The sequence below is a fragment of the Phymastichus coffea genome, unplaced genomic scaffold (assembly GCF_024137745.1).
Source record: "Phymastichus coffea isolate CEN01 unplaced genomic scaffold, Cenicafe_Pcof_1.1 PCOF00105, whole genome shotgun sequence".
NCBI classification, from domain to species: domain Eukaryota; kingdom Metazoa; phylum Arthropoda; class Insecta; order Hymenoptera; family Eulophidae; genus Phymastichus; species Phymastichus coffea.
This window is the reverse complement of record NW_026706916.1, coordinates 20,281-46,742: the sequence shown is the minus strand read 5'-3', so window position 1 is coordinate 46,742 and position 26,462 is coordinate 20,281. Positions and strand designations below refer to the sequence as shown.

General features: G+C 36.8%; 3 protein-coding genes across 4 annotated transcripts; all 3 read right to left on the bottom strand.

The window, feature by feature from the left end:
- Positions 1-7,289: 7,289 nt before the first annotated feature.
- On the bottom strand, positions 7,290-8,633 carry LOC131670245 (choline transporter-like protein 2). The gene is made up of 4 exons (XM_058945688.1): positions 8,513-8,633; positions 8,141-8,437; positions 7,784-8,057; positions 7,290-7,711 (listed from the first exon to the last, which is right to left on the bottom strand). Exons 1-4 carry the CDS (start codon positions 8,602-8,604, stop codon positions 7,472-7,474), a joined length of 903 nt encoding a protein of 300 aa, XP_058801671.1. The 5' UTR covers positions 8,605-8,633; the 3' UTR covers positions 7,290-7,471.
- Positions 8,634-14,090: 5,457 nt separating this feature from the next.
- Positions 14,091-17,988, bottom strand: LOC131670244 (uncharacterized). 2 transcript variants are annotated; one of them, XM_058945686.1, is made up of 8 exons: positions 17,808-17,988; positions 17,572-17,704; positions 15,829-15,954; positions 15,660-15,747; positions 15,265-15,582; positions 14,914-15,204; positions 14,588-14,852; positions 14,091-14,507 (listed from the first exon to the last, which is right to left on the bottom strand). In XM_058945686.1, the coding sequence occupies exons 2-8, from the start codon at positions 17,702-17,704 to the stop codon at positions 14,241-14,243; spliced, it is 1,488 nt and encodes a 495-aa protein (XP_058801669.1). In that variant the 5' UTR covers positions 17,808-17,988; the 3' UTR covers positions 14,091-14,240. The 2 variants fall into 2 exon arrangements, with proteins under 2 accessions (XP_058801669.1, XP_058801670.1); XM_058945687.1 differs by lacking the exons at positions 17,572-17,704; positions 17,808-17,988 and adding an exon at positions 16,509-16,603.
- Positions 17,989-18,872: 884 nt separating this feature from the next.
- Positions 18,873-20,586, bottom strand: LOC131670239 (uncharacterized; the record flags this gene model as incomplete). Its single annotated transcript, XM_058945672.1, has 6 exons — positions 18,873-19,139; positions 19,220-19,484; positions 19,546-19,836; positions 19,897-20,214; positions 20,292-20,379; positions 20,461-20,586. Coding segments are annotated over 6 exons (1,355 nt in total), but the record flags the coding sequence as incomplete, so codon positions are not given.
- Positions 20,587-26,462: the final 5,876 nt, after the last annotated feature.

The window sequence follows — 26,462 nt, the reverse complement described above, 5'->3', positions numbered from 1 at the left end:
GCCGGGTGAGCGTCGAAAACAATCGTCGTCCACTCGAAACTTTAATCCAAGCGTTCGTTGCACGCAATCGAGCAATCGAGAGAGAAAGAAAGAGAAAAAAGCGCGCGTCTGACACATTCTGATGTCGTCAGTTCCGCACGTTTTATTTTGACGTTCACCCATTCCACTTCGGTTCAGTGCGTGTGTGGATATTTGATCGTGAAAAAAATGTCGTCAGCTGCTGGTAGACCATTTTCAAGGAAGAGAGAGAGAGAGAGAGAGAGTTTCACGATCATAACGATGACCGGGAAAAAATACGCATAGCAGCGTAAAGTGGAACGTGCTTCTTTGTTCAATATTTTCGAAGTATAAATAATAAACAGTCCGCAAAGATCCAGTCTTAAAACTTAACTCGTTTAGAACATTAAATGTTATTCTTACGATGAGTCATAACAATTTTATTTGTGCATGTGTGGGCGTTTTTTGCCGAGTTGGCTCTTCTTTTGTCTTCGAGCACAATCAACTTTCTTACATCGAAGTCCTCTTAAATTTTGTGAAACACGAAATTCTTCTAAAAGATCGTATTTCGCATGCCAACCGTTGCAATCAATTGGCCGAGTAAGTTAAGGCGACGATGCATCAGCGCGTCTGTCGGCGCAACTCTCAATCGCAAAATTAGCCACTCAATCGTCCGTTAATTAGCAGTCAAACGTCGAAGTCACTCGAAAGAGGCATCGCGTGTTGTGTCGCGGTCGTTGTTTGTTGGAATTCATTCGGCGTTGCCGTCTGTGCATACGTTCGCCTGCACGCGAGAATCCAGAACAAAGCTCGCTGCAGGTGACGTTGAGTCTGATTAGAATGGCAGCACTGTTGCACGATTAATTCGAAGCATCTGCCTGTGTCACTCGGCGTCCGAATTTCACGTTGGACGGAGAGGCTAGCCGTCGCCTTCGTTAGCGGCTCCCGCAGCTTACGGAATTCCGCGCGCGACTCAGTCGATTCGCGTTGCTGGGTGTACACGGGCGAACGCCTCGTACTGGCTGGTCGAGCTGGCGATAGGCACGAAAGGTGCAATCGTAGCAAGCTCTTGAAACTCAACCCAACCCGTCGCGGTATTATTTTTGTGTAATAAGCTTCGCCAAGCACTCGCGCGCGCACGACTTCCGGCACGAGCGCCGAGCGAATTAACAGGACCGGTCGAGAGCCCCGAAAACGCTTCCTTTTAATTTTTTGACGTGTGCGGTTTCGAGAGTGGCCGCGCGTTCAAGGCCGCGATACCACGAGCGCATAAGAGTGCAACGACCTTCGTGTCCGCCGCTGCGCGCGAAAGCTACATTCTGCAGTGTCACACCCATACAGTTGCACGATGATAAAAGTACTCTCGTCATTTGACCATTTCTTTATTCCTTTTTTTGTTTGTTTGCGAGCTGCTTATCGAGATGCCGGATGTCAGAGCTGCAGCAGACAATGCACGTGATTTCGTATTCATCCGTGGCCTCTCTATCGCTGTAAACAGTTTCATTATTAACGACGTTCAATCGAATCCTTTGTTTCTCCAATTTTGTTATTGGTTTTTCAATGATGGCCTGCTTACGAGAGAGAGAGAAAGAGAGAGAGAAAGATGGTAAAATCAACCGGGAATACGCTCAATACCCCGTAACGACGCGGCGAATGACCGTGGCCGTAAAAGTACTTACGCGAAACTAAAGTGGGCGCGCGTAAGCATATAAAAAGCGGACCGTCACCGTATAATCGAATAGCTTCTAACCCACGCTTCTCTCTCTCTCCCTCTCTCTCTTTCTTTCTTCTTGTGCAACAACGGATTATTCGCGCAGAGAAGGCCCACACGCGCGCTCACGACTCTTCTTCGGCTTTTATGAATCTCGATATTTCACTCCCCCCCCCTATACACTGTATATATATCCAATTTTTTTCCCTTCTCTCCCGGAGCCTCGTTCGCGCGGCCTTATGTTTTATTGATGCTTCTGTTTTGTCTACAAGGCTGCCGACGCGCTCGCGTTGTCGTCCTTAGAATTTCTCTCTCTCCCTCGAGAAAGAGAGAGAGAGAGAGAGAGAGAGAGAGAGAGAGAGAGAGAGAGAGAGAGAGCGAGCTTCCTCTAATTCCGAGGCTACGGCTGCTGCTGCGCCGTCGACGTTTGCACAATGCAGACGTTCTTCCTCTCGTCCACGACGACTCTCGTGCGATCAACGAGCTTTTTTCATTCGCCGATGCAATAACAATTGCAAAGGCACTTAGCGCGAAACACTAAAGCGACGCTTTAGAAAACCGAAAGAAGGATGTTTAAAATATGGCTGTTGAAGCGATCGGATTGCAGCTCAGTAGTGACGAAGAGGAAAGCATTTGCCACTATTGCGAGTCGAGGCTGGAAGTCCCGGAAAGCTAACCGGGGCGCTCACGGTCCGTGAAAACGCCCGCGAGAGAGCCTCGTCCGTCCGCGCCAGATGGGATTGCGAAATGTCGGCGCACACGCGGGCGTACCGAAGCCGCGCGATTGTCTTTCGCGCCGTTGCCGCGAGAGCCCACGCTCGACCGGAAATGCTTTAGCCAAAGATAGCCCGCCGAGATGTTGCCGCGCTTTTCCCCGCCGATTTTTCGCGGCCCACTGCTTCCTCTCTTGCGAAAGGCCTTTGGCTCCGAGTACAGCGAGATGTAATACTTTGGGCAGGAGGGCCGCTATTGAATATCCGAGCGGCGCGCGCTTAACGAAGTACCGCGGCGGGCGCGATCGGCGAAAGATGGCGAGTCGAAAGTCTCTGGGCGATGCGCGCGATCGATAAGCGGCTACGGCGACGACGGGGGCGGCGAAACACAAGCCGGATGAATTGGAATCCGAACTGGTGGTTAGGAGTAGCTTGTAAATAATGTAGAGAGAGAGAGATAGAGAGTAGCGGCTGGGAGATCCGAAAAAGCGACAGAGACGTAGAGCGCTCGCGTGGGTTGCACTTACATAAGTGCAAGACAGAAGCGAGAAGGGGGAGCGGGGAATGTATACGGGTACAGATGATACCGAGACTGGATAAACACAGGAGGGAGCTGCCTGATGGATAAATAGATAAACACATGCAGATAAGAGGATAGCAGCGGCGCGGGCATGGGTTTGCGCGCGCGACGATTGATATTTTCAGCGCGCGCCCGTGTTTACGCCTGGCTTTCGTCGGCCAAGGGTTGCCGGAGCTCGGCCGTTTCGCCGCTCGCCGACACCGATGTCAAACGATCAACACACTTATACGTCGGGCGCCGCTGCTGACTAAGCCTGCCTTTCGTCTTGTCATGCCGCGAGAGCCGCCGCCAAGGGCTTAGCAACGACATTAGCAGAATTGCGCCGAGTTGGCTGTGGCCAGAGCAAGGAAATGGAACGATGGCAAAAAATGCAAAAGCATTGCTGGCCGCGCGCGCGCGCGCGCGCGACAGAGCACGACAAAGCGCGACAAAGCGCAACGAGAAGAGAGAGAGAGAGAGGATTATTAAGTGGGCAAAGCAAGAGGCCGTCACTTTTTCTACAGTTGGGGCATCTCCACTCTCAGTCTACTCCAGCTCTGCTCGCAAGTGTTTTCTTTTCCAACGCTTCGGAATTTAACGACTTTCGCCTGCACATGTACGCGCCTACGTGCACAAGTGTGCTCTTTCTTTTCTTCTTCTCTTCCGCGGAAAAAAAAAAAAAATTCGCTCGCTGTGCTGCTCCGGATTTCGCTCGTCCAACGCGCACAGCGACCGTTCGATTATAATCGCACGCGCACTGGAAATGTTTGCGCGCGCGACACACGAACCGAGCGATATTAGCGGATTGGCGAGGAGAGCGATTTGCGAATTGATATTGTCGGAGGCGTTCAATTGGCGAATGAAAAAGAAAAAAAAAATGAACGTAAATGCCGTGCAATCGTAGCCACTTGTGCCTGCTGATAGAATAACGAGTTACGTAGCAGCATAGCGTCCCATATGTCACTCCGTGCCAACTGCGCACGCCCACGCATTTGATATTTTTTCGTTTCGCGCGCTTGATAACGGCTTGACGCCGATTTCCAATGCGGATAACTGCTTTTCGACGCGCTGTTGCCGGGTGGTACGATAATTTGGTTATGCTATTCTCCGTTCCGTCATAGGAAAGGCCTTCGATGAACTTCGGTGCAACTGTCATTTTCGGCGTCACTGTGATTGATAGAAAATGTAGTTTGGAAAACAGCGTATTCTTCGTCTCGGCATATCTCTTGTTCAATTCACGACGATGCTCTTTGGAGTGTAAAGCAACGCCGTTATTTATGGTTATTTTCATTTAAACTCGACGATTTATCATCCTTCTAGAGTTTTCGACGTACCATCCTTCGCATCATTATACTGCGATTGCATGTGATACATGTGTTTTGTTGTAAAGCATAAAATATAGTAAACTATTGAGAAGTGCCTCTTTAAATCGGTCTCATAATTGCGACGTCAATGAAGAAAAAGGTTAACCTTCTCCACAGGCATTTTGTTCGAATACAATAACCATACATAGTAACGCAGTCAAGCACATTTTCTAAATTAAAAGAGAAAAATATCGTGGAAGAGAGTAAGGCAATGGCCAAGAGGTTTCATTCGGAAAAAGAGAAACAACGTAGTATCGCAATTATAATTTCAAATTATACGAGATAAAAACGCTAATTTGAATGAATGTCAATCAATTCGACAAAATGCCATCATCGACTTAGCATTTGAACGTGACTCATCTAATTCTGTTATTTTTCAACTAATTTGGAAGGAGCGATGTTTTGTCTACCGTATAAGCAGTTTTTTTGGCACAACAACGTACAATTTTGTGCCATTTTTAACTGACGGAAAAAAAATAAAGAGCACTCGGTCATTCTTATATTCTCATTCATCCTTTTCAGGTCTCTACTCTCCGCCGCGTACAATTTCTTCATTCTTGCTGCCTCTCTCTCTTTTTTAGCCCTTTGGCGCGTTTTCTTTTCGCAATTTTCTTGCTTCGTCTGTTTTTTCTAGTAGTACAGTGTCGTATTGCAAGCGTCTTGCGCGTTTGTTTTTCATGCCTGTCTTTCACTCAAAATAGCTTAGAGACTTTTGTAATTAGCACTAGACTTTGTCGCCGTCGAGATAAAAACATGAAGCAGAAAAATCGCATAATAGGTCAACGACGCACCTGTGAAATCGGACGCCCAGTCACACCGTCCGAAAGAAATTAGACGTTGTGCGCGGATAAGGGAAATTTAATTAGAAAGCCGTGGGTGAAATGCTAATGCCCTCGTTCATCACTGAGTCGCGGGCCTCTGCGCGGCATCTTCGGCTGGGCGCGCGCTCGCCGCAAATATACGCCCGCGCATTTTTACCGACGGAACAACCAACAAGCGCACACGTTCGCGCGCTGAACCGAGTGTAAATACTGCGCAGTTGCTGGTGCCCTCGCGACACGGCGATATCGTTTCGCGCGTATGCGCCAGTGGACTTTTTGGAGAGCGAGTGTTGCAAGAAAAATCAATTACTCGTAAAGCTTCGTCGTCGGCGGCTCGTAATCAGTAGATGAATATGTTTGCGCGGACGTCTCTATAATCTCGACTGCAACGTCAGCGTCATTACGCCAACGGAGATTTGAAAATATTCGCTGAATAAAGACAGCGTGCTGTAGCCGGCTGCTGCACGTCTCTAAGCGGACGTAATTACGCGGCATTAGCCATACGGTTTCGCCTTGCAGCATTACACGCAGATAAGTAAGCTTCGTGCACATCAAAGCTGCAAGTTAGAGAGCATTTAGGCCCGCATGCTAGGCTCGCTCGCGTAATTGCGGAAGAGTATATTACGTAGACACGAAAATTTACCTCCCCGAAGGCTGTTCGTGCAAATGCACCCCGGATCGCCTTATCTGGCACTTGCAATTAGCTGATTGAATGTTTTTTTCTTCGTTTTTTCGCCCAGCGAGTTACGCGCCCTCGCGGACATTTCAGAAGGAACCTATTACCGTAAATCTCTTATATTAAACCGCGCCACGCCAGAATTTATCCGCGGCGATTCGACGGAGGCGCCTTTCTTGTTCGTACCAAGAGTAATTCTTCGAGGCTTATCGCATTATAACCGTGCGACAAAATCAGCCCGACTATGCATTATCGCGAAATCAATATGCCGGGAGCGACGCGCGTGAACGAAAGAGGGGAGGCAGCTGTCGCGCAAACGTATCGCGAGCGGAAGCGATTTGGGAGTACGTAGTAGCCGCGGCAGAGGGGGAGGGGCTCTCCTCGCGAAAATCCAGTGTCGCAATTTCGACATGATTGCGCGATACATGTGTGTGTGTATATATATATATACAACGCGCTACTCGTTTCTCACGTGCACGTATATGGTCCTGGACAACACGGGCGACGGATTTGGTGCGGCCGTCGGCAGCGGCGTTCGCAACGATGACGAAAGTTTCGCGCCGAGCCAGAGCCTATATGGATGGTTATTAGCTCGAGCGACGAAACGTCTCTGTTTGCTCCTTGGTCCGCTCGGTTGACACTGCCGTTGGCGCGCTTTCTCTTCTCGAGCGGCGACTACGACTTTGCTCGATTGAATTCTAGAAGTTCGGTACGTGGCTCCGCATTCTGTTATCGCTCGCAAAGCCATAAATTCGAGTTCAATTGTGTATCGGTCGATGGCGCGAACCATTAGTCCTAGTTATTGTTTGATGTAGCGCTTTGGAAGAGATCCGATCGACACCGGCGATTCGCTTAACAATAGTTTACTCCACGTAGACGCATACGTCTAGCTCAGCGCGCCAAGGCGTTGCGATAAATCAGAGCATCGATTTTTAACCCTCTCGTGCTCCTCTTTCCCTATGTAATCGTAAAAGCAGAGAGAAATGAAAGGGACGACGCGCCCTGCAGTGCATTTGACTTATTATTGCCGCGAGTCTTTTGACCTACTTTATCTGTGGCTGAGAATCGCTACGGCGCTCCCACAGTCGCGCGAGCGCGCATGTCACTGATTGAAAATAAAACCACAGACAAACGGATAAACAGAGAAAGAGGGACGAATCGGAAAGGAAGAAGGAAAAAGCGCGGGAAAGCTCGGTGTGTGTGTGTGTGTGTGTGTGTGTGTGCGCGCGTGTGCGCGCGCTCTTTTAATGCCGTTTGTGATCCAATTTATTCCTCTTCCTTATTATATAGGAACTCCAACCCCTTTCTCGAGCGTAGTATCCTTGGCGATCGAGAAATTTTATTGAAACCAACGATAACTTTGCTGAATTACTCGATAATTGCTTATTTTGTCGTGATATCGGTCTTTTAGGGCTAACCGTATAAACAGAAATATCAAGCTTCTGGTAAAAAAGTAACGTTTCTTTATTGATTCAATTTTTTTTTTCATAAACTTTACACTCATAACTTGAGTACTAATAAGAATCTTAATACGATTGGATTGGTTAATTAAAAAAAATACATTCCACAACATAAAAGCACATTGAATAAAAAATTTACAAGTAACATTCAACTTGAATACAGCATTATATTAAATGGCGGATTTCGGATTTTTCTTTGCATTTAAAATAATCATTTCATTCATCGACATTGCTCGGCCAATGCCAATTATCAAAATACAGTAGACTATAACAGGAAACTCAAATCCCCAAATGAATGACATAGCCATATCATGAACCTCCATATGCTCTAATTTGATGATTCCATAGCCAAAAACGATCATCATAGATGTGCTTCCTAAAAATCCCATAAATGCTAACGTGTTGAAAACCTGTAGAACAAAGAGACTTGCATGAGATAGACCTTGTTGAATAAGTACAATGTATAATCGACATGGACGTACCTCAATTGTAACTAAATATAATGCAGCGTTAGCTAAAACGATTTTGAAGGTTTGTTTCACTGCTTTGAATAAATTACTTCGGAATATTGATGCGTGAACCAAAGAAGTATGTACTATAGTAGGTACTAGTATAGCTCTGACTATTAATTCCAAAACCATATCATATCTATATCTCGAATATTCTGACTTTTTTTTATATTTTATTGCTTTTATTACTGCATAAATCACTGGGACGATCAAAGTTGATTGCAAAGCTATCGTATCTAAGTGATTCCTTGAAAAAGCAACGGATATGTGATTTATTTACAACACAGAAAAATTATTCAGTTGATGGAGTTTAAAATTCAGCGTTTTTACCTTGAAACCATTATGTAACTTTGTACGGCTGAAGCAGACGATATTATGCGCTTGTCCGTGGTCCAATACCAATAAACAGTATATTCCGCAATAACAGCCATGGAGAAAAGGATTATAAATGCCATTATTACAATTCCTCCAATAACAATAATTAAACTAAAAGTGACGATCCAGAACGTGCTATCATTCGACGATAAAATGAATCTTAAAGCATTTGCTGCGACTAATATTGCTATTACCTCAAGTAAAGCTACTATGAATGTAAATAATACTATGGCAGGGCAGTCGATAATGGCTCTGAAAATATAAAATTTTTTAAAGTAAACTATATGACATGCGAATAATAAAATCTTAGGAAGAAAAAGGTTTTACTGTGAAGAGTTGTCAATTAATTCGTAAAGCGTGTTTAGTCCTACTTTCTGTGCGCATAATGCTATTACGATTGCATATAATACTAAAGTCATAGCGGAAATACTGAATACTAAATCAAGAGCAGTATATACCGCAGCCATTCCAATAGTTATGATTATAACAAAAAATATCACAGATAACCACGAATATACTTTTGTAAATAATCTTATGTATATGAAATAATTGTATGCTGATACTGAACCAAAACTTAAACTAAGTACGAAAACCACACCAAAGCTAAAAAAATCAATTTAATTTCTTAGAAATATCATAATAATTTTTAAATTAATACATATATTTTTATTACGTTTCCACATTTGGATTTAGGTATGACAGGGCAATATTTATGTACCGATACAAAACAAAAAAAGTATCATTATAATCGTGCAACAAAATATTATCGAACTTATTTGTTGAGCTGCGGGCAAAAGCTGAAAAGAAGAAAATATAATTGATGGCCCAGATAAATAGTGTAAAAAAGTCTGAAAACGAACCTTGCACACATACCGTTACCCAAAGTAACAATATAAAATTAAATATATAGAAAAAACGGAACTTTGTATGAGATTTCTTTTCTATCGGATTCTTGAGACTACATTGTTGAAGAGCATGAGCATCTGCAATAAACATTTTTTTACTGCGTACTTAATTATTTAAAAATTATTTTGTAATTTGTAAAATTTGTTTTATAAACGCTTCACCAGAAAAACGATGTTAATTTATTTTTTCAAAAGACCATTTGATTAACAATTATAGAAACTTAATTCGGAAAAAAGTCAGTAACGTGTACAGTTTCAAAATACCTTGTATTATTTTTCACATTTTAATTGCATTCATTTACCAAAGCATAGTCCGATACGAACGAATTTTTATGGAATAAACTAGAGTTATCGATAATTCAATCACGAATCAGCATTATTACATTGCATTTTAAATATACGTACGCTCAGTGTCAGATTGCATTGCGAATCAAACTTTCCTTCCGTAAACTTTGTTTCTGATCAGTGGACGCTATGCGTCGTGTAAACAATGAAGAGTATCGTAACAAAATAGACGCGAAACGTCCAATGCGAAGGCGCGTGTTTGACTGCTTCAGATATAAGTCGATACTCGACGAGGCACGCGTAACCAACAGATTGGGTGGGGAACACGCATTTCGGTAAGGGGAAGAGTGGCAGCATCATGGGAAACATTCATTTGACCTTCCGTATATTGATTTTTTTTCTTCTCCGACTAATGGTCATAAGAAAAAAAAATAAGATAAAAAATTTCGATCAATAAAGTATATGTTTTTATACATCAATAAAGTCTAAATATTTCTGAAATTTGAAGTTGTAATAAAATATAATATTAAAATAAACTCATTGTTCGTACGGCACCTGTGGAAGGTTAATTAATTTTCAAGCATGTATGTGATTATTTGAAAAAAATAAATGAATAAAATTATTGATTAAATAAAAAAGTTTATTAAGGTAAAAAATATCTTAACAGCGTAAAATATTACTTATACTAACATACATATTCGAAAAGTAATTGAAAAATTTCAAACTATTATTGCAAATTTCAAACTACTATTGGTGATAAAAGGTTACTTATTTTAGTTGAGGTTCATTTCACTGTGATCTTCTGTATTTAAAATAATAATTTTATTGATTAATTGTACTTTAATAGTAAAACTCATCGATAACTTAGAAGCTAAATATCTATATAAAACTACTCTAAAAATTCTTATTAGGTTTAGGGAAATCTGTACTGGGGAATTTATATTTCCAACGCTTATCGTGATCATTGGTAGTGGAATTATTAGGCTTCTAAATATATCGTAAATATTCCATAAATGATCTGAAATAGTTACAAAGAGAAATTCAGTGTGAAGTATACGTTACAACGTTTAATTGTCAAAGATAATAAATTCATTTTTTGATAATGAATTATAAAACACTAACTCACCAGTAGTATAGCCATATATATCTTAAAGCGATTATACCATCTCAAACGTTTTCTGGCAGGAATTTAGAAATCCAATTCCATAAATTTATGTAAAGATCGAGGTAGTTGATAGATCAAGATCGAGAGTGGTTACAAGGGCCAATTGAGTTATAAAATAATACGTACAATCTTTCTACGTATTTTTCTACTTTTTTTATGTTTGAAAGCTTGCAGTATTAAAGCAAAAAATTGAGACAATCATTGTTGATGCAAATACTGTTCCAAAATATTTTCTATATATGATAAACCGTTAGTTATACTCAACAATGTACTATTATTTACCATTGTACTCATTATTAAATATGATTACCTTAATACTTCCATTGTAATCAACGCGATAGAAGTCTTTACGTCAAAAAAAAAAATTAATAGTGTATTCCGAAATGTCTATGCAAGAAAAATTGTTGATCACCTTTACCATAGTCAGTCCGCCAATCAATAGTTATAAATATCATGGGAATCCCGGCGGTTAGAAAATAAAATGAATATTATGGCATTTAAAGTGAATGAATCTAAAAAAATTTTTAATAAAATCATCGGGGTAGTAAAAAGTAACGATGAGAAGGACTACGTAGTATTTGCCTGGAAAAATATTGACAATAAATACTTAAAAGTCCGGAGCTTATTCGATTTTTGGAGCTATTCGGTTCACCAACAACTGTAGTTAGTCCGGCCTCAAAGTTTACGTTTATCGACTTTAAAAGAATTATCAATACTAACAATCGCGTAGATAAAATTCGATAAGATATATATCAAAGCATACAAATAAGCGATTGTCGGTTCATTATTTGAAGATTTATCACAACTAAATCTTGTAATTTTGTTGACTATCTTAACAGAAGTTGTACGACTTTCAAACAACAGCTAATTATGCCGAGAATTATTAACACGCTAGCTGTAGGCGCAGATCTTTGTTTCTTTTTCATATACAAAAAGACAAGTATATAAGACTGCCATAGATAAAAACAATACTATTAGTGGTGTAAAGTATATCCTGAAAAGAATAACCAGGAGATTATAGTATTTAATCGATTCAATTATTATTGCTCTTATGTACGAACTTTGTCATTGGTGCATTGATTACGCTATATATGCGTCAAGAGTTCCATCGCGATTAGAAAAGAATCCCGATGACTTATTTATACATCTAATGCAAAATGACAACTTATACAAAGTTTTATCGAAAATTTAATGATAATGGTAAAACTAAAATAAACTTTCGGGAATTAGCAATATCTAAAGCGTGCACGTATTTAACTGTAATTTCTATTGTCAACATTTTCTTGAACGACAACTCTCATAAACATATATATAACCCCAATTCATAGTCATGCTCCGAAGGAGCAGTCAAAGTGAATAGTTTAACTGCTTGTATCGTGAATAACCGAGGTTGAATCCAAAAATTACAGAACTAGTTGTAATATTGTGGTGTATTATGGCTTTTATGTTTGCTTTGGCATGTGTATCATCTATTATAACCGACTATAACAGGGAACATCTTTTTCTTTATAGGAAAAATCCATAAAGTTGGTATGTATCATTTTTTGAAAAAAATTTTCACGTATTATAAATAACTCATAGAAACATGAAAATATATAATTCATCCATTTGTAAATGGTAACTTTCTATTAGATTTGGATGTTGATTTGGTTGATTTAAAAGAGAATCTATAAGAATTTATAGAAATAGTAATCATTAAATTTATATACTAGTATTGTTTAGCGTACTTGTTTTTATTTTATGTTTGATTGTTATTTATTGCAATATTTGAACTTTTTATATGCGAACTTGGAGATTCTAATGAGTTCGAATAAGTCATGCTGTTTAAAATAGACTATATACATCAACATTCATAGACAAATAAAAATAAAATTTGTATCCATTTTTCTCACAAAAAGGGATGAACTTCTATTTATTTCAAGATATATTGGAAAAATTATCTAAGAGATTAACTAATCTACGATTGATAAAGCTATTATACTATTAAACAACACTAAATTTTACATACTCAATATGGCTCCAATCTTATATTAGTATGAATAATACAATTAACATCATGTGCTTTTTATTACCTCTAAGAAAACATACGTGAATATTGTTCAAATTTAAGAGGTCTAATATTTTGATAATTAGTTTCAGTTGCTTATATATTTCGTAATTTAAAATATACTAAAGATAAAAAGGCGTTCTACTCTATTTTATTCTATTCATTTTCTTTCTCTTTCTACAACATTTTAGCACGATAGTATTAAATTTAGTGTCACAAATGATTATAAAACTAACGATTTGTACTAATAATTTCAAACAAATTTATCAACAGCACGATTCCATTCTTACAGATTATTATCAATGATAATTATTCATAAATTGAATGTACTGTTGAATTTAAATTCTAATCTCACACTCTTAGATGTATAATAAAAATGTTTCCAAGTATACGAAAATTTCAAATTTTGCGTTCTTTTTTAGCATCAACCAATCACAATGCTGAATGTCGGTGACTCGTAATTTTTTTAAGATGAAAAAAGTCGTCCAAGGGAATACGATGTACGAGTTTGTGTTCTGAAACTTGTATTGCAATAAAATTTTCATTTATTTACTGGGTAAATTTTCAAATATAAGTAAAATCCAATGGCGAGTGGTTTTGTGCGCATAATTCCTTTGTAACTTTGGTTAAAAATCTGCATTTACGATAAAAAATACCACTTTTTGAAGAAATACTATTTTTTATTTCACCACATTAATATATAAATTTATACATCGTATAACTCAAATAATTTCAGCATTTTTCATCATAGCAGCATTTTGGAAAATCGAAAGAAGAGAAAATTTATTGGTATAGGTTGATTTTCTCCGAAATGTGGCGCGCTTGAAGCTTGATCAGATTATGATTTTGCCTATAGGAGTGTGTATAAAGAGTGGCTATAGTGACGTGTTCTTATACTTTCTTGCTTTTATTTCTCTGCGAGACTTCTCATTACTATTTTTCAATGTGCATCTTTTGCCATATCTTTCTATAATTCTTGAGATTCAAGAAGTATGAGCAGAGGCAGTATATTTATATTTATAGTATATTTATAGTTTTTATATAATCGATTAATTATTCGAAAATTTATAAATATATGTTACATCGATAATTACTACATCACACGTAAAACATGCCATTGTAAAATTTATAATTAGTTTTTCATAAAATTTAATATCAATATCTCCAATTTTATGTCATATCCAAAAATCAAACAAATTTAATCTATTTACTCTATGAAACTATTCTGATTAATATTTTAAAATGTATTGATGATATTACTAATATTTACAAGATGGAGAGTTTTTCCAGTGAAACTTCCGTGATTAATAACTTTTTATATTAAATTCTCTCTCATTACAATTTACAATAGGTTTTTTAACTCTAAGAACTTTTTATATGATTGAGAAAAACGATACATATTAGAATTTTGGCTTTGAAAAAATTTAACAATTAATTATTAAAATTAGGTAGGTAAATTTGAAAATTAATAACTTTTTTAAAAAAGTGAACATTTATTCCATCAATATTTTACTTTACAAAAATACTCTTTTAGCAATAAATAGAAATGGACTATCAGAACAATACATAATATATTTGTATTGTATAAAATGATTACTGTTGATTATATGAATTATTAACTGTAAGATTGTGAACACTGTACAGTTCAAATAATTATGCATAGTTAACTTTTTGAACTTGTTCTTGAGTAACTTCTTCCTCTTTATTTAATATTATAATTTTATTGATTAACATAGTTTTCACAGTAGCCGATACTAAAACTGTAAAGCATATCATTGGATAAATGTATCCATGGATAATGAAAGCAGTATTTTGTATGTTTTCAATGGTGTTGGGATCTCCAGCAGGAACTATAGTATACACAATTACTGATCCAATCATCGTTAACATCGATAATATAGAAATTAGACTGTCGCAGACCTGAAAAATGGAAAATTTAATGGAAAAGCATAAGTAAAAGTCATTTTAATAGCTATTTAATGGCTAGGTAAATAATATACCGTAAATGTAGCCAAGAACAGTGGGGATCGGCGTAACACCACTTCAAATGCTGTTTTCACAGATTTTACGTAACCGGTTCTATAGAATGTCATGAAAATTAGAGCAATTTCGGGCATCTTGAACATAAGGTTAACTTTGCTCACAAAATACACAATCGAATGTTCATTATTTCGCCGAGATCTTGTGTGTTTGAAAGCCTGAATTATTGTGCAGATGATCGGCATGAATGGAGTAGACATAAACGTAATGGACTTAATGTGATTCCTGTAAGTGACAAATTATTAACATGCGAAATATAATAATCGTTATAGAATATTGTTGTTACCTCAGTGCGTTTGCTACACTCTGTCGAAGAAGGTATGATGCATTTTCATCTTTTTTCCAGTAATAATAATTAGCGTACTCAGTTACTATCAAAATAACTAAGCTGTAGTAAAAGTTCGTCACAAAGATTGCACCGAATAATATGATGATTGCGTTCAATATAATAAAGCTCACACTGCGCGAGGAAAATATATTGAATAGCAGTGCATTGACAGCAAATGAAAACAGCAACGCTAATAATACCGTAGAAATGCTGACGAAAAGTACGATTGAAGGTCTGCAGAGTATGGCCCTAAAAAATTGACCAACCATATACGCCATTGTATTGAAATCCTCGTACAGTTTCACTTACTGATAAGAATCCTTAATTAATTCACTAAGTACACTTTTGTCGGTTTTTAGGTAACAAAAGGTAGCAACGACCAAGTAGATTAACATTATGGAAATAGGCACTACATATAATGTGAGTGATAAAATTAAATGGAGATCGCTAGATGACAATATCAACACTGTTATATATACAGTTTGAAAACACAGTATAATCGTGGCTAACAAACAGTATCCTACACCAATTTTGATGAAGAATTTAGTAAATCTCGCTATTAGAAATGTGCATAAACATATGGTTGTGACACTCGTTATAATACTCAATATGAATCCATACGAAAATCTGGAAAAAGTTAACACATTGCTTTAATTCGTCATTGTATTCAATTAATTATATCTTTGCTTTTAACAGTAGAGTACCTTAGTACAGGTGCATTAATACAGAGTCGAAGGAGAGTAAAATACTTAGCCATAAAGTCATTGGCGTGTTTTAGAGGTGCCATGATTCCTGGTAATGAATGCAAAAATGCCATAAATGATTAAGTACAGAAGTTTATAACCAAGTCGGTGTGTTGCATCTATTAATTACCTAAAGTACAGATGGTCATCCACACAGCTATGGCAATTCCGAAAACGATAAGACATAATTTATCCACTGGGCGTTTGTAGTTTTCTATGGGATTTTGAAGTACATTTGCTTGATATTGAGGAACATCTGTAAAAATTAGAATAATAATTATAATTAACCGAAGCAAGTCCCGGAAAATTTGCCGAACACGAGTTTGCGATCATGAAAATTATATTATAACAATAACAAGCTTTTGTATTACTTCTTAATAATTTTTTAAAAGGATATAACTGTGGAAAGCTATAACATGTTTAGAACGTATGTTTAATTTTTAATCGTATTTTTTAAACTTTTCATGGTTTTTAACACAGAATTTCGTATGATAAAAACTTATAACTTCGTTGATAACATCTTTCAATAATGAGTATATCAATATTTATTTACCAACAAATAATATTGTCGGTTGTATCATAGAAAATCATAGGAATGCACAATAAATTATCGAATTCTTATTAATTCTGCCAATAAATTATTTAATTTTTATTCGTGTATGAAAATAAATGGGAAAAATGACGAAAAAGATGAACGCATGAGGTATGCTAATCACTAGTGGTATAGAAAAAACTATTTGTAAATACGCTTATTTATATTATATTAATATCAGCAGTACTGTTTTAACCAAACTAGATTTATAGGATTACCAATATTTTCAGTACGTTTATAATTCGGAATAACCTCCATAATTAGCACTTTATCGAACGATACTATTCACAAATTGATATTTCTTAAAAATCGTCTCTACACTACGATAGGAGTGCCCGAAACGTGCTTTTCGGCGACTCTAGTGTGACTGTGAACTTTTATACTCTTGAAATGATGGCAGCATGGTGGCACGTGTACCTTGCTTCATAGTAGAGCCATAAGTGAGTAGTAAGAATGGGATATAATTAGAGATGTATTGTCAAGGTAACAAGAAACTCTCTGTGCTTCTGCACGACTCAACGTATACAGTGAAAATTCGTATTTATCACTGGAATTTTTGGATGACTCCTTACGAAATTTCTGAATAGCGCCATAAGCGTGGACAATGAGAACCTTTATCGATAACGATATCTGGTTGCTACATACGTCATTCCACCATGATCATCTACAGTGCAAGAAGTTCTTACGGATAATAGAGGTGTGTTTAACTACATGGCTTTCATTGTATATTTTTATATTATAAGTAATGTAATGCGAATCGAAATATACACTTTGAAATGGCGTATATTCTAATAGTACATTACGATACAAGTGCGGGAAAGTAGATTCTTGTCTCGTGTGGCGTTTACGCCCGAGCGAAGCGACGGTGGAAAGGTTCACGAGACAAGAAACTCCTTCCCGAACATGTGCCGTACCGTATTTTTTGATTCGACGTGTGGAAAGTGCGATTTTCAACGCACGTTTTCTGCCGAGCATGCGGGAAACACGCACTTTGCGCACGGAGTATCGAAAATATATATACCATTGATATTTCTCCAAACTTTCGAAAAAACCGGCATTATTAGTACCAGATTCAATAACAGTCATTGCTTTATTTTGTTACAAATAAATGTATTTGTAGCTCCCCTATACAATTACGTCCTTTTTATTTATGTATTTATGAAGCTTAATTTATTATTTGCTATAATTATATCTAGTCAAGTTTTAATGGTCACTCGTTAGTCACTTAGTGCTATTTTCTTTATGTTATCGTACGATGAAATTGTATCTGAGCAAGCTTACATATTGTGGCGTTGATTTTGGTTTTGGGTGTGGCATTGATGTTACTGACTGACTTCAAAATTTCACTACTTGAATTCTTTGCCATGTTGCCATTATTTTCCATTGGATTTTCAGCTCCAGGTTCTTCTTCCATCTAATTGTTATAATTGCCACGCGATTATTTATGACATCACTAATTACAATTCATTCTCTTCATTATAACACACACACACACACACACACACGTTTTTACTTACAATTTCCGCCTCGTCGTTGAAACACTATTAAACTTTTTACACAATAGTTTGCTCACTAAATGAAATAGTAAATTAATAAATCCATGGAGCCAGAAACTTATAAATAATGCAAGAGGAAACAGTATTTTTAACAATTAAAGTTTATAGCAATGCTTGTAGCAGCGATAAAGTACGTCTTTTCTCTTCAGTGACTCTGGCAACACTGTGCTTATAGTCCCCAAACTATGGAAATGTCTAGTTCAAGAGTGGAGAGAGCAGATGTCCATTCAATGACGTCAAAATATCTACAGTGTCGTGCCAGAATTTTTCTCTAATAATCATAGACGGTCCCCTTGGGTGAAACCCTGAAAACCTTGTATACCTGAGTCTCATTATTCCAATATACCTGGATTTATGGAAAGGAAAAGTATTTAAAAATAAGTTATATAAACTTTCATCGAACAATAATGTAAACAAAAAAGCATTAAATGATTAACGAGTGAACGTTAAAGCTAGACTAGATATAATTATAGCAAATAATAAATTAGCGAGGGCGAAATAAATCATAGTTTTTTATAAGATTTAATATCAATATCTCCAATTTTATGTCATATCCAAAAATCAAACAAATTTAATCTATTTACTCTATGAAACTATTCTGATTAATATTTTAAAATGTATTGATGATATTACTAATATTTACAAGATGGAGAGTTTTTCCAGTGAAACTTCCGTGATTAATAACTTTTTATATTAAATTCTCTCTCATTACAATTTACAATAGGTTTTTTAACTCTAAGAACTTTTTATATGATTGAGAAAAACGATACATATTAGAATTTTGGCTTTGAAAAAATTTAACAATTAATTATTAAAATTAGGTAGGTAAATTTGAAAATTAATAACTTTTTTAAAAAAGTGAACATTTATTCCATCAATATTTTACTTTACAAAAATACTCTTTTAGCAATAAATAGAAATGGACTATCAGAACAATACATAATATATTTGTATTGTATAAAATGTTTACTGTTGATTATATGAATTATTAACTGTAAGATTGTGAACACTGTACAGTTCAAATAATTATGCATAGTTAACTTTTTGAACTTGTTCTTGAGTAACTTCTTCCTCTTTATTTAATATTATAATTTTATTGATTAACATAGTTTTCACAGTAGCCGATACTAAAACTGTAAAGCATATCATTGGATAAATGCATCCATGGATAATGAAAGCAGTATTTTGTATATTTTCAATGGTGTTGGGATCTCCAGCAGGAACTATAGTATACGCAATTACTGATTCAATCATCGTTAATATCAATAATATAGAAATTAGACTGTCGCAGACCTGAAAAATGGAAAATTTAATGGAAAAGCATAAGTAAAAGTTATTTTAATAGCTATTCAATGGCTAGGTAAATAATATACCGTAAATGTAGCCAAGAACAGTGAGGATCGGCGTAACACCACTTCAAATGCTGTTTTCACAGATTTTACGTAACCGGTTCCATAGAATGTCATGAAAATTGGAGCGATTTGGGGCATCCTGTACACAAGGATAACTTTGCTCACAAAATACACAATCAAACGTTCATTATTTCGCTGAGATCTTGTGTGTTTGAAAGCCTGAATTATTGTGCAGATGATCGGCATGAATGGAGTAGACATAAACATAATGGACTTAATGTGATTCCTGTAAGTGACAAATTATTAACATGCGAAATATAATAATCGTTACAGAATATTGTTGTTACCTCAGTGCGTTTGCTACACTCTGTCGAAGAAGGTATGATGCATTTTCATTTTTTCTCCAGTAATAATAATTAGCGTACTCAGTTACTATCAAAATAAATAAGCTGTAGTAAAAGTTCGTCACAAAGATTGCACCGAATAATATGATGATTGCGTTCAATATAATAAAGCTCACACTGCGCGAGGAAAATATATTGAATAGCAGTGCATTGACAGCAAATAAAAACAGCAACGCTAATAATACCGTAGAAATGCTGACGAAAAGTACGATTGAAGGTCTGCAGAGTATGGCCCTAAAAAATTGATCAACCATATATACCATTGTATTGAAATCCTCGTACAGTTTAACTTACTGATAAGAATCTTTAATTAATTCACTGAGTACAACTTTGTCGGTTTTGAGGTAACAAAAGGTAGCAACGACCATGTAGATTAACATTATGGAAATAGGCACTACATATAATGTGAGTGAAAAAATTAAATAGGGATGGCTAGATGACAATATCAACACTGTTATATATACAGATTGAAAACAGAGTATAATCGTAGTTAAGAAACAGTATCCCAAACCAATTTTGATGAAGAATTTAGTAAATCTCGCTATTAGAAATGTGCATAAACATATGGTTGTGACACTCGTTATAATACTCAATATGAATCCATACGAAAATCTGGAAAAAGTTAACACATTGCTTTAATTCGTGATTGTATTCAATTAATTATATCTTTGCTTTTAACAGTAGAGTACCTTAGTACAGGTGCATTAATACAGAGTCGAAGGAGAGTAAAATACTTAGCCATAAAGTCATTGGCGTGTTTTAGAGGTGCCATGATTCCTGGTAATGAATACAAAAATGCCATAAATGATTAAGTACAGAAATTTATAACCAAGTCGGTGTGTTGCATCTATTAATTACCTAAAGTACAGATGGTCATCCACACGGCTATGGCAATTACGAAAACGATAAGACATAATTTATCCACTGGGCGTTTGTATTTTTTTATAGGATTTTGATGTACATTTGCTTGATATTGAGGAATATCTGCAAAAATTAGACTAATAATTATAATTAACCGAAGCAAATCCAGGAAAATTTGCCGAACACGAGTTTGCGATCATAAAAATTATATTTTAACAATAACAAGCTTATGTATTACTTCTGAATAATTTTTTAATAATTTTTTTTATAGTAAGCCAAATCCGATTAATAAGCGCTTCTGTGAGCATATTCGATTGCAACATGTACTGCAATCTACATGCGCGCAATCATAAAAAATATTGGCTTATTGCACTTTACAAAAGGTATACAACTAATTTTTTTAATAATTTTAAAAGAGTTTTATAGTGAAACGTTATTTATTCAACTGTGAATCGGCGTTGCTACTAAGAAGAATAGATAGGGAGGCCTTCAATCATGTAAGCGCTTATCTAAAACTGATAACAGCCTATACTTTCGTCGCTCGACGCTTGTGCCTCTACGCTTTTCTTGTATTTCTTTGTCTTTCGGTTAACCCTACGCCAGAGGCGGATCTTTCGCTGTCATTTTATAATTTTTAAGTTAACACCATATGGAAAAATGCAATAAAGTTATTTTTGTAGGGAAAGAGTAACTTCGAATAAACAAAGTAAACAATAAAAAATAAAAATGTATAGGTTCTCACGATAAAATATTATACAGTGATTTCGGCTTTTCCGTTATATAAAATATTAGAAAATTTGTTTAAAAATAATAATTTAATCACATCTGTGAACGTCTATCGAAGTATGTTATTTACATCGTAAAGGATATAATTATAGAAAGCTATAACGTGTTTGAACGTATGTTTAATTTTTAATCGTATTTTTTAAACTTTTCATGGTTTTTAACACAGAATTTCATATGATAAAAATTTAAAACTTTGTTGATAACATTTTTCAATAGTAAGTATATCAATAACTGCATATTTATTTACCAACAAATAATATTGTCGGTTGTATCATAGAAAATCATAGGAATGCACAATAAATTATCGAATTCTTATTAATTCCGCCAATAAATTATTTAATTTTTATTCGTGTATGAAAATAAATGGGAAAAATGACGAAAAAGATGAACGCATGAGGCATGCTAATCACTAGTGGTATAGAAAAAACTATTTGTATATACGCTTATTTATATTATATTAATATCAGCAGTACTGTTTTAACCAAACTAGATTTATAGGATTACTAATATTTTCAGTATGTTCATAATTCGGAAGAACCTCCATAATTAGCACTTTATCGAACGATACTATTCACAAATTGATATTTCTAAAGAATCGTTTCTACACTACGATAGAAGTGCCCGAAACGTGCTCTTCGGCGACTCTAGTGTGACTGCGAACTTTTACACTCTTGAAATGATGGGAGCATGATGACACGTGTACCTTTCTTTATCGTAGAGCCAAAAGTGAGTAATAAGAATGGGATATAATTAGAGATGTATTGTCAAGTTAACAAGAAACTCTCTGTGCTTTTGCATGACTCAAAGTATACAGTGAAGGTTCGTATTTATCACTGGAATTTTTTGGATGACTTCTTCTTACAAAGTTTCTGAATAGCGCCATAAGCGTGGACAATGAGAACCTTTATCGATAACGATATCTGGTTGCTACATACGTCATACCACCATGATCATCTGCAGTGCAAGAAGTTCTTACGGATAATAAAGAGGCGTGTTTAACTACATGGCTTTCACTGTATATTTCTATATTATATGTAATGTAATGCGAATCGAAATATACACTTTGAAATGGCGTATATTCTAATAGTACATTACGATCCAAGTGCGGGAAAGTAGATTCTTGTCTCGTGTGGCGTTTACGCCCAAGCGAAGCGAGGGTGGAAAGGTTCACGAGGCTAGAAGCTCTTTCAATACTCTACTTATAATGCCCAAATTATAGAAATTTTTAGTTCAAGAATGGAGAGAGCACGTGTTCATTCACTGACGTCAAAATATTTACAGTGTCGTGTTAAAATTTTTTTTCTCTAATAGCTACAGACAGTCCATGGTAAGGAAAAGTATTTCAAATTAAGTTACAGAAACTTTCATCCTACAATAACGTAAACAAAAAAAGCATTAAATGTTTAACGAATGAACAGTAAAACTAGACTAGGTATAATTATAGAAAATGATTTAATTAACGTGGGCGAAATAAATAATACGTGTGAATTTGCTCCCAGAAGAAGTAGGCTTTTTCAAGGCGATATTTGAATAATAAATATGTATCTGTAATATGTAATATCATAAAAAATAGTTTGATGACCATTGCTTTTCCGTATTATTGCCATGTAACCTTTTAACTTGTAACTAGCCACATAAGTATAGTAAATAATAAATCAATCTTAATTAATACATGGATAATAAGAACGTAATTGTTAATATTTTTCGAAGCTACCTCAGCTTAAAAAAGTATTGAAATTGATGCATTATTCAATGATATTCATTCAGTTTTTCTGAGCGTACCAATCTAACGCGAGATTTCAGTTTTCCTGAGCCCAAGAACGTGGGCGGCATGAGTTCCTCCACCACCGCGTCCGACTTTTGATTTTTACAGCACTTTATCTAATCAAAATATTAAAGAGACAAAATTTTGAAAATGTAACAAAGACAAGATAAAGTACAATTCATTAAGTATCGAATCCCACTATATTTACTTCTTCATCTTTATTTTTACACACAACTGCGATTTAAATAGAAAAAAAACCTAACACGCCTGCTATTAATCGAAAATAAAAATTTTTTTTATAAATATCTGTCGTGAATCCAGCCATTCAAATTATCAGGTGTAAAGAATCTGGAATGTATAGGGAAACCACAAATACATTTATTTATCGATAAAAGCGTTGTTTTTGTTAAGCTAAAAACAAGGGGTTGAAACGAAAATTTTTCATTCACCACCGGTGAATTATCAAAGTTAACGTTTTGACAAAGAGATTGAACCGTTTTGCAATTTAATCCCTTCGGCCAAAAAAAGTTAAGGCTCCGTACTTTAGCCACCTCTTAGTTAATTAATTGAAATATTTGAGCAACTTATAAATATATTCAATCACACGAAGAATCACTTTTTACAGAATGGTAAGAGCTTACTCTTAATAGTAAAACAAAAAATAAAAAAATATTATTTTTACAATAAATATTTGATATCTTAAAAATAGCCATTTTTGAGAGTTATTGGTACTTTTTGCAATAACTGATGATTAAAAATTAAGCAATAGCTTAAAATGTAGCTTTTGAACTTCTGTACAATTTACGTCTAAACGTTTTTATATAAAATGCAAACCGTGGCTAACAGACTTCAAAAACATGTTTTTGCAATTTTTAATCTCTTAAAAGAAATGTTGCAAAATCTCAAGTTACACGGTATATTTTTATCTGTAATTTTCTCTATTGATTGGACTAAATTTATCATAAGTACTTATGCAAAACGCTGAAAAAATTTACAACCAATTATAACTACATACAATTGTATAGCTTGCGACATTTGCGGATTTTTTGTGTTCAAAATAATACGTTGTGGAGTGAAAATAACTGAATAACGCTCTGAAGTAGAAGACAAAAACGTATTTATTATGCAAAAAATTATATTTAATCACAAAGTCGTGTATTTTACGATATTTTATAACATATAAAATGATCAACTTCAATATTATAGTACATGTAAATATACCATGTAAATGATCATTTAATTCTCTCATTCGAGAAACGTCTTGTTAATAAAAGCTTACTTTTTTTGTTTCAGGTGAGTAATGCAAAAGGTTTTACAAAGATGGTAGAGACAGCTAAGTAAATTGGTTGGAGATAAAAATAGTAAATATTGCACGGAGCATATAATACAAATATAGCACGTACTCGTATATTGCTCTCCTGCCGTAGGAGCGAAAAAAGAAAAAACAAGTGCTCGAATTACCGCAAAGTCATCATGCGAATTGACAATTGCATACACGATTCTCATCGGCGAAAACAACGACAATAGACCGATCGTGCTTCGTCCCTTACAAAATTAGGATACGAAACGTCCCGCGCGCAACATAATCGGCAATCACGATCGGAGAATAAAAGCGCGCGCGCTGCATCGTGCAGCGTCGCTTCGTCATGCAGCGGGCGCAGAGCGCCGTCGGGTAACTGACCTTTCCCGCCGAGGAGAAATTGTTAAAGGCCCTCCATTGTCTGCGTCGCGAGAGCGAGAGCGCAGAGGCCCAAACTCGCGCGGAGGACTTTTAGCGCGGCTGACAATGACGCTCTCGCTCTATTCAGCTCTCGAGCGCGCGCGCGCGCGCACGTAGCCGCGGCAGGAGGGATGGGAAACTCCAGCGCGAGAGGAACCAATTGAAAGAGTGCTAGAACAAACAGGCCGCACTCTGTACGCCCTTTTTTTCTTTCAAAGATATTCGACTATGAGCTCCTGTTGTTTTCACTTTTTTTTGCGCTGCTTTCCCTGTACACGCGGAAGACAATGGGGCTGGCTATTTTACCAGAGCAAATTGCGCGTCCAAACGACGAGCCGCCACTTTTGAAGCTCATAAATAACGCAGCGTGAAAATCTCGTTCGAACGAAAAATCATAGCGGCTGTAAAACGCACGCAGAGAGAAAGAGAGAGAAGGAGAGAGTAATCTTGAGAGAAGAAAGAGAGACTCTATGGGGGAGAGCTCAAACAGTTTATGTGAATAGGAAGCGTAGCCGAGGAGGCGTGTATATTCGTCGGGGTGCAGTCTCCATAATGAATGACGCATCGTGCGCACGCGCTTGATTCACGGAAATGTGACACGTGGACCTAGGTCCGCATTGTATCCGCGCACTTTGTTTCTTCTTTTCCCTTATCCGGAAAAATAAAAAGACGTCTCCGTGATATTTCATCGCGCAGCAACGACGATAAAGTATCCGTCGCAAACTAGGCGCCGCTTATTTCCGCGACGCTCTCGAGCGCGCGTAGATCGGAAATCGGTGATGCAGTTTCGAATCGTCGGCCAGGCTGCTGCGCGGTCGCACGCCCCGTAGGCGCCTCGCACGCATGACTCCCGAGGTATGCAAATCGGTGTCGTCTTCGATTGGCCGTTGGAGCGCAAGCCTCGTTATATGCTAAGTAAAAAGCTCGGGCGGGGTCCACCGTGTACTTGCTCTCGTTTATTCGTTCTCGCGTGCGCGCAGCCGTCTTATCGGGCAGCAATTTTCCGCGCGCTATTCTCTAATTGGCCCCATCGCCTTCCATATATCCTTGAGCGCGAATCAGTCGCATTTTGAATGACGCCCGTCCTCCAGTAGAACTGGCGTTTTCTCTCCCGGCCTCGTGTGTCTTTACATGCCCCACGGTTCATTTCTTTTTCTTTCATGAAAGCACTCCCGTTATGAGACAACGTGGGATGCTGGAATCTGTACATTTATGCTACATGGAAATTGCCTGTCTCTCTCTCTCTCTCTCTCTCTCTCTCTCTCTCTCTCTCTCTCTCTCTCTCTCTCTCTCTCTCTCTTTCTCGCCACGGGTTTTACGTGTACGCTTACGCTTTCGCCTATCTGTAGTTCTTTCCTTGAAATTCTACGTCCGATTGAAATAACAAATTACCAAAATATCTCCACGCTCGATACGGGAATGTGTATCGCGAAAGCAAACGGATCGTATCATTTTTTTTCTTTCTAGAATTAAATGCGCCAATCCACCGATAGCGATCTCACAGTTTGTTTGTATTCTCTCGTCAAAAACAGAAGCATGATCGAATCTGGAGCCTTGGTGAATAAATCGACTGTCCTGCGCAAGAGTAGCGTGTGCGTCCGAGTAGCGCGAACGACCGTGACCTGAATGTCAGGGCACTCCCGCGTCTTTTTTTTTCTTTTTCTTTCGTTGCTGCCCTTATCGCAACGTAAAAAAAGCAACCTTACCAGCCTGTCGGCGCGTTCTCAT

Excerpts from the sequence above, each read along its gene's own strand:
- LOC131670244 (XM_058945686.1), bottom strand. The coding sequence starts at position 17,704 with ATGGAAGAAGAACCTGGAGCTGAAAATCCAATGGAAAATAATGGCAAC. Across the intron at positions 15,955-17,571 it reads CAAAATCAACGCCACAATAT|ATGTTCCTCAATATCAAGCA; the intron begins GTAAGCTTGCTC and ends TAATTTTTACAG. Across the intron at positions 14,508-14,587 it reads TGTTCTTGGCTACATTTACG|GTCTGCGACAGTCTAATTTC; the intron begins GTATATTATTTA and ends TCCATTTTTCAG.
- LOC131670245 (XM_058945688.1), bottom strand. The coding sequence starts at position 8,604 with ATGACTTTAGTATTATATGCAATCGTAATAGCATTATGCGCACAGAAA. Across the intron at positions 8,438-8,512 it reads TTAATTGACAACTCTTCACA|AGCCATTATCGACTGCCCTG; the intron begins GTAAAACCTTTT and ends TTATATTTTCAG. Across the intron at positions 7,712-7,783 it reads TATATTTAGTTACAATTGAG|GTTTTCAACACGTTAGCATT; the intron begins GTACGTCCATGT and ends TTTGTTCTACAG.